The 12,500-nt window shown below is 42.0% G+C and overlaps 2 protein-coding genes across 7 annotated transcripts in view; both read left to right on the top strand.

Annotated features, from left to right (window-relative positions):
- lsm12b (LSM12 homolog b) overlaps positions 1–7,667 on the top strand; it is a 14,276-nt gene extending 6,609 nt beyond the window's left edge. The window contains exons 3-5 of one of the 3 annotated variants that reach the window (XR_015503355.1): positions 2,044–2,153; positions 4,474–5,486; positions 5,526–7,246. Coding sequence is in view for 1 of the 3 variants with exons in the window: in NM_213148.1 (NP_998313.1) it covers positions 2,044–2,153; positions 4,474–4,600; positions 6,970–7,062 (330 nt within the window). In the remaining 2 variants the exon portion in view is untranslated. Of the gene's footprint in view, positions 1–2,043; positions 3,887–3,949; positions 5,487–5,525 lie in introns of all 3 variants that reach the window. The other 2 variants (XR_015503356.1, NM_213148.1) reach the window with 2 other exon arrangements.
- Positions 7,668–10,573: 2,906 nt separating this feature from the next.
- LOC108191691 (uncharacterized) overlaps positions 10,574–12,500 on the top strand; it is an 8,629-nt gene continuing 6,702 nt past the window's right edge. The window contains exons 1-2 of one of the 4 annotated variants that reach the window (XM_087275760.1): positions 10,574–11,339; positions 11,745–12,500. The exon at positions 11,745–12,500 is cut by the window's right edge and continues 1,204 nt beyond it. The gene's annotated coding sequence lies outside the window, so the exon portion shown is untranslated. The remainder of the gene's footprint in view (positions 11,340–11,744) is intronic. The other 3 variants (XM_087275759.1, XM_087275758.1, XM_087275761.1) reach the window with 3 other exon arrangements.

The raw sequence follows: 12,500 nt of genomic DNA, 5'->3' as shown, positions 1-12,500 counted from the left end.
CCAACATTTGAACATTTATTAAGAAATATATCGCTTTCTGGCCGTCTGATATTAGCCATGGATGCATATATTGCGATTAGGATTTTCGAAAGTATTACGTTGCTTTGTAAATGTTTGTTTTTACCATTTGTTATGCCTCCCTTGATAGATAGTTTCTCTTTAGTAGCCGCTTCTCATGACTTCACACTTAACATGCGGATAGTGCGAGTGCTACATATCGTTGTCACAATACTGGAATTCGACCAATCAATACTGAAATTTAAAAATGTTCGTTTCACGCTAACATTTGAGGGCGTTCTTAAACGGCTGATTTGCCATTATGTTCACGTGCTCAACAGAAATGACTTTAATTGGCCGTGAAGGTCATCAGTTCATCGAACTCGCCGCTGTTTACTGTATGTCACCACAGATACAGGGAAATGGACGAAATACTGCAATCTAATGTCATTACACTGTTAGTACAAGTTAATACCTAAAATCCAGTGTTTGTCCTACATTTCTCCCACAATAACATGAATGCAGTTGGTTTTACTAGTAAATGCATAGTCATTGTTGGTGATATGTTGTCTGAAAAGACTTATCAGGGTTGTTGTGGAATAGGGTTGTAACAATATACCGGTATGACGGTCTACCACGATTTGAACGTGCACAATTATCATACCATGAACAATTGCATATCAACGGTTTTAACCGCTGATCCGATTCATACAATTCAAAGATTGGCATAAAGAAGAGAATCTCAGCTTTCCAGTGCTGTATCACATAACATTCGCGGCTCCGGAGGCTCCGGAATCAGTGCGGTTACGTCATCAAAATTTGACAACGCTGATTTGACAAAGAAACGCTCGTCACTGTGTCTCCGGACAAACCAGACATGATACATTGATGCATTGTCCCTCCTCCATGCCCAGATTGGTTCAAACTCGCTGTATCACAACCAATAAGCATAGGTTTCGCTTTTGTTTGTGGACCAAAAACGAGCTTTTTGAACAACACAGAATGAGAGATAGGCATACATTTATGCGCGGCTAAATAAAACGCAAAAAAAAAGTTTTGCATGAAATAATTCTCATACTAAGTACTTTTGCATGCACAGCAGCACAGAAACATGACAAAACAGTGACACAGCAAAGACGAAGTGCTGCTCTTGCTGTTTTCAAAAGACGCAAATGAAGGTGCAGCTGTTTGTCTGCATTGCAGACAACCATATCCAAATCCATATCCACAGACAACCATATCCATGCTGGCACATAAACCCTAAGGATGTTCCATATTGAATCTAGTTTCGTTATGTAACTATTTATAGTATAGTAAATATTTATATCTATTTTTTTACTGAGGATTTGCACCATGTTTATTTGGACTTTATTTGGACTTTGACACATTATTTATTATTTTCTTATTTTTTTATTTGTTCATTGTAAGTGGTGTTGTTTATAGTAACTGAAAATATATTATTTGGAAAAAGTCAAATTTGCTTCACTGTTCTATTATTTTGTAACATTTGTAACATACCGTATACCGCGAAACCGTCAAACCGTGGTATTGTTTTAGACGATTATCATACCGTAAAAAGTTCATACCGTTACAACCCTACTGTGGAACAGCTTTTTCCGTTTTCTCCATCAGTGCCAAAGATTCTCACGATCTCACTTTAAACCAGTTTAGATCAAACCATTTGCTGTTTGTGTCTAGCATTAAATGTTATTATACGCAACAGAAATGCTACTGCTCATCAATTGATAGTGGCTCTAGTATGACCCAAGAAAATTGAGATGGACTGACAAAAAGGTGACCTTTTTTATTTTGGACCACTACAAATTCTGTAACATTTTCTAAACAAAAAGTGAAACTAATTTAATCGGTCATAAATTAAAATGCATGCAGAGCTTTAGTTTATATACTCTCTATTAAGCTTTTCTGCTGTACACTCAATTCACTGTTTGAATGCACTGACGTATAACACAAAATAAGACAAGATGGAGTTGACGCCTGTCTGACATTTATATTGATGTTTTGATTTTCTTTTGTGTTTTTCCACAGCTTGCCAATCGAGCAAGGACGGAAAAGGAAGACAAGTTGTCCCAAGCCTATGCAATCAGTGCTGGGGTGTCAATTGAGGGCCAGCAGTTATTCCAGACTATACACAAAACGTAAGACTTGATGGCCTTTATAAAACTATATGCAAGAAGTGCAGTGTTCATTTACAGCATAAGTGACAAATAATTGTGTTCCAAGTAGAACTGTGATGAAAAACCGTTCGAGAAATCGACTCCGTCAATTTCAAAATGCATCACTAATTCTCTTTTGAATTAATTCTTAATTCTCAGAGCTTCTGAGCCTTGTTGGCCAGTCACAAAGGAGAAAACCGCACACATGATGACATGAGATAACTTCGATAACTAGAGTTTTTAAAAATCTTTACCCTGGCAAGAGTTTTCAGAAAGTTTTGTCACCTGTTAAGCTCTAGCCTAAAGTGCCACCTAGTCATTCAGCTCTAGCCTAGATCGCCGCCTAGCCATTAAACACTGGCCTGGGGTGTCGTCTGCCGTTAAACACTGGCCTGGGGCGTCGTCCGCCGTTAAATACTGGCCTAGAGCGCTATCTAGTTGTTAAACAATAGCCTGGAGCACAGCCTAGCCGTTAAACTCTAGCCTGGGGCGCCCTCTAGCCATCAAACTTTAGCCTGGGTCACGGTCTGCCGTGTGTATTATGTGTGACATGCTTGTATGCTGCAACCAAATTGGGACATGAATAAAGACTGACTGAAAACCAGCCTGGAGCACCTTCTAGCTATTAAGCTCTAGCCTGGAGTGCTGCCTAGCCGTTAAGCTCTAGCCTGGAGTGCTGCCTAGCCGTTAAGCTGTAACCTGGAGCACTACCTAGCCGTTAAACTCAAGCCTAGGACTCGGTCTTCCGTTAAACACTAGCCTGGGGCACAGCCTAGCAGCTAAACACTCGCCTGGGGCATCGCCTAACCGTTAAACTCTAACCTGGGGCGCGGTCTGCCGTTAAACACCAGCCTGGAGCGCCATCTAGCTGTTAAGCTCTAGCCTGGACAACCGCCTAGCTGTTAAGTTCTAGCCTAGAGCACCGCTTGGCCGTTAAGCTCTAGCCTAGGATGGCGTTAAGCACTAGCCTGCAGTGCTGCCTAGCTGTTAAACACTAGCCCGGAGCGCCGCCTAGCTGCTAAACACTAGCCTGGAGCGCCGCCTAGCTGTTAAACACTAGCCCGGAGCGCCGCCTAGCTGTTAAACACTAGCCCGGAGCGCCGCCTAGCTGGTAAACACTAGCCCGGAGCGCCGCCTAGCTGTTAAACACTAGCCCGGAGCGCCGCCTAGCTGTTAAACACTAGCCCGGAGCGCCGCCTAGCTGTTAAACACTAGCCCGGAGCGCCGCCTAGCTGTTAAACACTAGCCCGGAGCGCCGCCTAGCTGTTAAACACTAGCCCAGAGCGCCGCCTAGCTGTTAAACACTAGCCCAGAGCGCCGCCTAGCTGTTAAACACTAGCCCAGAGCGCCGCCTAGCTGTTAAACACTAGCCCAGAGCGCCGCCTAGCTGTTAAACACTAGCCCAGAGCGCCGCCTAGCTGTTAAACACTAGCCCAGAGCGCCGCCTGGCTGTTAAACACTAGCCCAGAGCGCCGCCTGGCTGTTAAACACTAGCCCAGAGCGCCGCCTGGCTGTTAAACACTAGCCCAGAGCGCCGCCTGGCTGTTAAACACTAGCCCAGAGCGCCGCCTGGCTGTTAAACACTAGCCCAGAGCGCCGCCTGGCTGTTAAACACTAGCCCAGAGCGCCGCCTGGCTGTTAAACACTAGCCCAGAGCGCCGCCTGGCTGTTAAACACTAGCCCAGAGCGCCGCCTGGCTGTTAAACACTAGCCCAGTGCGCCGCCTGGCTGTTAAACACTAGCCCAGAGCGCCGCCTAGCTGTTAAACACTAGCCCAGAGCGCCGCCTAGCTGTTAAACACTAGCCCAGAGCGCCGCCTAGCTGTTAAACACTAGCCCAGAGCGCCGCCTAGCTGTTAAACACTAGCCCAGAGCGCCGCCTAGCTGTTAAACACTAGCCCAGAGCGCTGCCCACTAATGAAAATTTAGAATCGACTCAAGAGAAACTAATGATACATTTTGTAAACTGCAGAATCGATTTCCCAAACTGTTTCTCTTCACAGCTCTAGTCCCCCCCCCACTTAATTTTCCCCATAAATGGATAGTTTATACAACACTTTTGGCTTAAGTTTAAGAAACCGAGATGAAGACTGCAGTAAAATCTGAAGTCTAGAAGTTGTTTTCTGCTTCGTTTGACTCTCGTCCCCCATTGAGGGGTCTGTCATGATGATTGAATTAAAACTCCAGGTGATTTCAGTGAACACAAGCATCTACTGAGAATACTTGTTTAATCCTATTATAGGATACAGATCTCAGCCGGCGTGCTCCTCTTGAGTTTGTTGTTTGATCTCTTTGTTTTCCAGCATCAAAGACTGTAAATGGCAGGAGAAGAACATCATTGTGATGGATGACGTCGTAATCTCACCACCGTACCAGGTGGAGAACTGCAAAGGCAAAGAGGGAAGTGCTCTAAGTCATATACGCAAAATTGTGAGTATCACGCCATTTATTCGCTTGCTATTTCAGTAGTGTAAAGTTATCTATACCAGCCTTTTTAAGTTTTGTCTTAAGGCAGATGTGTGAGATGTATCGTAATATTGATGCTTGAAAGAATGATACTGTAATGAAATTCACACCCCAGTGCAGTGATTTGGTCTACAAGTGCTTTATCATGGCGCCATGCATTCTTATTAGGGAAGTTCATTCACAATTTTTATACATTAGGGTGCTTTCACATCTGTAGTTGGCTTCATTTGGTCCGGACCAAGGGCAATAAATGATACATTGTTGCATTTTCTGCCGTCTTTGGGTCGTTTTCACACCACACTGCTGGCTTTGGTCCGAACCAGTTGAAACGAACCAGAATGGAGTCATCTGACAAAATCCACATCTCTCATTGGCCAGATGTTGTTGAACATATTTCCTAAACTGCTTATTGCTTGGTCAGAATTCACGTGTCGGAAAATGCCAATGAACTCCCGCAGGTAAACAAAACTGGCTGACACAGAATGTCGTTTTTTCTCTGGAGGGACGACTGCGCTGACTGATTGTATGCCTGCTTTAGACAAACTATACATTTCGAGAATGAATCGCGGCTGGAAAACCGTGTTTTAATGCATCGTCACTTCAGGAGGAGGTGTGAATCAATTTAGCTGCGACATGGTCATCTTGCGGAAATATTACCAACGATCCATCAGGTAATGTTTCCCCTCTCTCTGTTAGTAAAGCGCTGTCAACAAATATTTTTCCTCCATATCCCATAATGCACAGCGCATCGGACTACGGTAGCTGGATTAGTGCAAAAGGCGCAGTACTTTTTGCGGTTGGACCTGTATTAGTACAGATCATATTCTCACCACAAACAAACCGCTCCAGGGTTCGTTTGAAAGCGTACCGAGACCACCTCTTCAAGCAGGTCTCGGTACGCTTATTTGGTCTGCTTTTGGTGCGCACTAGAGTATGATTGCTGCATTCTCACCTGCCCAAACGAACGCACCAAAAGGAAAAACAAACTCTAGTGCGATTTAATCGAACTAAATAAGGCAGGTGTGAAAGCACCTTAAACTATTACTTGAGCCCAGTGAAGGTCAGGAACACAATATTTTCAAATACAGGATATTTATTTAATTTAACTTTATTTATAAATAAGTCAAAAACCATGCTTAACATTGTCAAACATCTTAAATTGGTTTTAAAAAAAACTATACATCATAAATATATGGAATAGTGTATATACAAAGACTGATTAATAACAACAAGATTCTGAGTTGGTTTTGGCCAGAACGTGCACAACATAACATTTTTTTATTTTTTGCAAATCGCTATATATCCACTTTAGGCTATATTCTACTACTGTAATACTATTAGGAAAAGCTAGTGAATCAATGTTTTGTTTAATAAGTAAGATTAAGTTAGTTAGATAAATGTCTTGTAGCTTGTTACAGAAAGAGTGGAGGCTCCTTCCACACTGCTGCTGAAAACCAAACCTGTATAATCAGAGCGGGCAGAGCTGCGTTGTCAAAGTTCTTGCCACAAGTCTGTGATGCAAGATCGCCTCGCCCCATTATATTTAATGAATTATTTCACTGTAATAATAATAATAATAATCATCATCATCATCATCAGGGCCTGACTAGCCACTCTGGCTATAGTTGCATTTCCAGTCACAATTTCACGCAAGAGAAAGGGAGTGCACACACTTTTTAAACAGTCGCGCGCATCACAACAGCTTTTGGCGCAAGTGATCATCCTCTCATTCAGTATTTAAAGAAATTATTTAAAGAATAAACTCACAAAGAACACTTAAAGTAACTTCGCAGACAGGTATCTCGTAATGGGGAGGTCTGTAACCCCTGGACTTCTTGACGTCAGCGCAGACTAACAGACGCAAGATTATTTTATCTTGGTCCTTTTTTATAGCCTTTTTATAAATTGTGAGGTTAAAGGCTACATCTTCATCTAATAGTTTGTCGATATGACCAACAATACTCATTACTGAGCGAACTCGGAGCACTTCATCGGCGATGACTCTCTTCCCAGGGGATGCTGAATATAACTGATATGCTGCAACGGCCCCTTTAAATAGGAGATCAATGTAGCGAGTTTTGACGCTCTCGACGCCAGAGCTGAAGGCAGACAACGTTGTTGCCAGGGCCACCTTGGACGCTCTCACCGCTTTCGGTGTGAACGCAGTTATAGTGCACTGGACAAGTCTGAATAAGTTCTGCCCACACATGCGCAAGGCAGGCGGTTCTGTACAATTATGTAATTTATCGGCCGAAAGATATCGACTTAATTTAGACATCGGATCTAAGATGTCTTATGGATCACTCACTGTGTCTGTTTGTCTGTCTGTGCAGGTTGAGAAACATTTTAGAGATGTGGAAAGCCAGAAGACGATGCAGCGTTCACAAGCACAGCAAACACAGAAGGACTCGTCTTTATCCTCCTGAGTGGCGGGTTTGGCTCATTCGGGGAGGGCACCACGGGCATCAAGGGCCTCACAGCTGGTCCAAACCAGCACTCTTCTCCCCCTCTGCGCCGTCGTCCGAGGGTGGATGCACCAAGGGCCAAGGGTCTGGAAGATCAACAAAAGAAACAAACAAAAAAACATTAAAACAAAAAAAAAAGCAAAAATGTTTTAAAGAAAAAAACCTGAGAGTGAAAGAGTTCATTCTAAATTAGACTTTATAAAGATAATTTAAAACACCAATCATCAAACCAACCATAGTTTCTTTGACTAACATACAGTGTCTTATCCCCTCTCTGCCCCCTCTTCCTCCTCCTCCTGTTTCATCTGAAATAGCGTTTCATATTTTCTTCTCTCTGACATCCCTCCTTCGCCTTCTATTCCATTTTGTCAAAAAAACGAAAAAATCCAACCAGTCAGAAACGCTTGTTAGCTTTATTTACTTTGATGCTTTTTCTTTTCTCTTTTCTTTTCTTTCGGCTGTTTATGTTTTACCAGTGTCTGTCTGTTCTGTATTTTAAACAAAATGATGCCACACGTTACAAAGGACATTTTCTAAAATAAAAGTAACAAAAATTCTGACTGTAATGCTGTACTTTTAGTTGCTTTTTGAGAAACCGGTCACATCGTAAACAAATGATTTAAAACTGTTTGGGTTGAAGAGCCCCACCCCCCGTCTCAGCAGGGTGTTTTCTCACCTCCAGTTTGAAAAAAGTCAGGAAAGTGGTTGAGTCCAGCTCTGTTTAGTCGGGATTATCGTAGGAGGGAAAGAAGGAAGGGTGTGCATAAAAATGGGAGTTTCAGTTCGAGCATGTGCTGATTTTCATAGAGGCAAAACAAACACAGACGCAGAGGAGAAAGACAGTGACTGCGTTTACATGGACATCAGTAATCCAATTCTTAATTTGTGGACTTGAACTGCAGTTTGGCACTTTCACTTTCTTTCAGGTACATTTCATGCATGCCCCCCATGACAAACGAGATATTAGATGCGAGGAACTGCTGGAGGAGTGTTGTTTTAATGGAATGTTTAATACCACACGGCGAATAAGAGAAAACAAAATGCCTTCGCATTTTTGTAACTTAGATGCACTCGGTAGGTAGCTTCAGAAAGCCAAGTGTTGTTCCTGCCACAAAATGCGGCAAAAATCCTACATGACGATAATAGTTTGATTTAAGATGTTTACATATTGGCACTTGAAGAGCCGCATTTACAGCGGATCGTTCAGTCCATAATATAGTACTGTAAACTTAGGAACTTAGAAATCATTTTGACTATGGAATGTCTTTAAACACTGAAAGAGTACTGCTGACTATACGAACCAACTTTGCCATCCGAATTAACAAAGACCACTGATCGCTTGCTTGCCAAATCTGTAGAGACAGGACTATCAACACCGACTGGAACCGCGTCTTTAAAAAAGGAGATGAGCAGCAAATCGGGATGTCAACATTTTCCTGTTGCGAAAAGCTAAGAAAAATATTTACTTACAAACGTATTTCTGTCGCTTGCACTGTAATCCACACTGAGTCCTGCTGTGCTCTCATAGCGGGAAATGAAAACAAAAACTTAGTTGCAGCACATTTAGGGTGCTTTCACACCTGTGAATCGATTCAGTTGTTCCGAAACAGAGATTAAAATTGTTACATTCTTGCTCTTTGCTCTTGGAGCGGTTTGCTTTCACACTGCAAAGTTTCTAATCGGACCAAAAGAGCTAAAACAAGTCACGTGTGAGTAAACTCTCCTCACATTGGTCAGAGTGTCAGGGTTTATTTTGTAGCGTCCCGCTCAGCTGTCAGGAGAGGTGGTGGATTGATGGTGATTGACAGGGAGCGCGCGCGATGTGTCTGAGGAGAGATGCAGTGGGGAGGGGTGAGAAGGGTGCGCGACGATGCCTATTTAAGGACTGGGAAGGAGACGCGAGATTACCGGGAGATCATCACTCGTTTGCGGGCATCCGGAGACTCGCGAAACTTCCCGCCCTACTCATAATTCTCTCTTCATATAGCCGTATGCCTATTACATATCCATAAAACACTGTGATATAACCGCGCTCGGATCGGATCGCTTTCTCACTGCAATCGATCCGCTCCAGTGTTCGTTTCAATCGGGCCGAGACCACCTCACTCAAGCGATCTCGGAGCGATTACTTTGGCGCGGAACAGAGGCCGCGATTGCCCTGTTCACATATGCCAAACGAACCGCACTAACTGGGCAAACGAGACGCGTTCCGAAACAAAAGTGTAGGTGTGAAAGCACCCTTAGAAACAAAACACTGACCCGTGTCTCCAAACAATTCTTCTTCCACCTTGTTTTGGCAACACAACGTGGCATCTCTCTGCCGTCTGTACACTGTTACAGGTAAAACAGTCTTCGAAGCTATCATGCATATTAATGAAGCTGCACCTCATTCACAATAGAGTGCAGTGACTGGTTTGAGCCAAGTCTTATGAATTTATGCTGCAAGCTCAAACACGTCACGTTGTACTCGCTGGTACAGACAGCCGGTCTCCAAGCTGGAATACACACAAGAATCTAATCGCCGTGATCCAGCTTTAAAAATTCGTTTCAAACAGGAAGAATGAATTTGCTCGAAATAATGCAAAAACAACAGATTTTTACTACTTTTTTTTGTGAAATATGTGTCCTAATAGTGTTTTTAGCAGCGTGGGACACATATATGACTGTCAACATCTCAAAAAATGTGTTTTGATGTTTCGTGACCCTTTAAATGCTCATAAGGACCATTAACATCCCCCCATGAGATTTTCATTACGTGCACAGTGTCAACACATAAGCAGGGGAGGTGGACTGATTCATGGAGCATCATTTAAAGCAGATCTGACAGCTGTGGTGGATTTTCACTCCATATTGTAGTGATATTACTGTAAACTTAATAACTAAATCATTTTGACTAAGGTCCGTCTTTAAAAACTGAAAGTACCGCCGACGATACAAACTAACTTTGCCTCTGAATAAACATACACAAAAAACACTGATCACACACTTGCCAAATCTGTAGAGACCGGACAAACAACACCAACTGGAACCGTGTCTTTTTTATTTTTTATTTATTTATTTCATTATTTTTTAAGAAAACAAGCAACAAATCAGGATTTCACCCTTTCCAGATGCGAAAATCTCAAAATATGTCTTCTGGTGTTTCGTGACCCTTTATATGCTGAAATACTTTTTTTTTTTTACTTGTTTAAATCCTAAATGGTTGGCTAAAAGTGCATTAGTTGAATTTCTGATCAGATTTTTTTTATTAGTTTGCACAGCGTTGGCAAGCCCAGTTCTGGAATGGAAGCCCAATTCTTGCATGGGATAAAATATAAAAAATAAATGTTACTAAATTCTAATATTTATCTAATATCTAATGTGTGTGTATATATATATATATATATATATATATATATATATATATATATATATATATATATATATATATATATATATATATATATATATATATATATGCATATACTATTAGGAACATCTGACTTAATTATACACTTTTCCATCATGTAATAGGTTTTGTTTCAGATGTATATTTACAAATTACTAAAAGAAATTAGATTCTAGGTCAAATTGTAATTAAAATTCGATGCACCGGTCAAATACTTTAGTAATTACATGTATAGAGTTACAAAAGGTTATCAATGCTGCGAACGATTGTGACGGTGTCAAAAGGCCCTGATTGCTCTTGAATAATGAAGGCTAAAGCTTGGGTTATTAATGTAACTAATACACATTGTTCCGTTCACACCGTCTCCAACTCTAAACACACCACACCAAAGCACACGTCAGAGATTTAACATGGTGTAAGGTTTTCCCTGAGCTTTCTATTGAGGTCTGAACTAAACTGACCTGAACATGCTGAACTGTAAGACTACACGTCCTGCTTCTGCATCCTTCAATTAAATATTCAGTGTGTGCCGAGTGCTTTTGTTTCCGCAGTGATGCAGGATAAATCAAGTTCAAGTCTTAGACGGTCCAGGTGCAGTCTGTGTGCGAGATGTAGATCAGAATTAAGCAAATACCTGCATTTAATTCAGGTGTAGTAACGTTTTGGAATCTGGTGTAGTTTATATACATATGTAGATGGGATTATCCTGGTTATAATGTACTACTATTTATGATCAAACCATGTTTCTAATGGATCGGTGACTTCGTTTTCTTCTCTTGATTTATGGAGTTTGAGGTAAGTTTGTACCTACACTGGGGTTTGTGCATGGGGACTTTTAATTTTCAGCCATGCCCTGCTGAAAAATCCAGCTTAAAATAGCCTAGGCTGGTTGGCTGGTTTTAGCTGGTCAACCAGGCTGGTTTTAGAGGGGTTTTGGCCACTTCCAGGCTGGTTTCCAGCCATTTCCAGCCTGGTCTTAGCTGGTCAGGCTGGAAAATGACCAGTTAAATCCAGCTAAAACCAGCTTGACCAGCCTGGTTTAAGCTGGACATAGCTGGTTTTGGCTGGGCTCCCAGCCTGCTAGGCTGGTCAAGCTAGTTTTAGCTGGTCATCTCCCAGCCTAACCAGCTAAGACCAGGCTGGAAATGGCTAGAAACCAGCCTGGAAGTGGCCAAAACCCCTCTAAAACCAGCCTGGTCGACCAGCTAAAACCAGCCAACCAGCCTAGGCTGGTTTAAGCTGGATTTTTTAGCAGGGTCATGTTCAGTCTTGTCAATAATCATTGCGTTTCATAGATATTTGCATCAGATGTGGTTGTGTTTAAGATCTGATTTCCTTAAAGAAAAATAATCTTCACTGCCTGATTGATATACGATATAAAGTGGGTCTTAGGCCGTACAAAAGGCACTGCATTATATTCCATTGTTGTGAACTTTGTCTTTAAAATAAGGACATTATTTTACCACCGTATTTTTTATGGGAGTTTCAGCACTCGTCTGCTGCTCCTGACGGCACAATATTGGATCCATTTTGTGCTTAAATGAATGCTTACCCTACTAAAAAAAACTGCTTAAACCAGCCTAGGCTCTTTGGCTGATTTTAGAGGGGTTTTGGCCATTTCCAGGCTGGTCTTCGCTGGTCAGGCTGGGAGATGACCAGCTAAAAACCAGCTTGACGAGCCTAGCCAGGCTGGGAGCCCAGCCAAAACCAGCTATGTCCAGCTTAAACCAGGCTAGTCTTGCTGATTTTAGTTGGTCATTTTCCAGCCTAACTAGCTAAAACCAGGCTGGAAATGACTGGAAACTAGCCTGGAAATGGCCAAAACCCCTCTAAAACCAGGCTGGTCAACCAGCTAAAACCAGCAGACTATATAAGACTATAATTAATCAACTATATTTCAATTATTTTATGTTATCAATGATGTAAAAGGACCCTTAGGACATTGAAAATAGTCTTCAACCTTTCACCGGAAGTTTATCAGTGGCTGAAATACACTACCTTATAGACCAGG

Source organism: Danio rerio, chromosome 12 (genome assembly GCF_052040795.2).
Source record: "Danio rerio strain M-AB ecotype USA chromosome 12, GRCz13ab, whole genome shotgun sequence".
Taxonomy (NCBI): domain Eukaryota; kingdom Metazoa; phylum Chordata; class Actinopteri; order Cypriniformes; family Danionidae; genus Danio; species Danio rerio.
The sequence above is the reverse complement of the archived record's forward strand: the minus strand, read 5'-3'. Positions and strand labels throughout refer to the sequence as shown.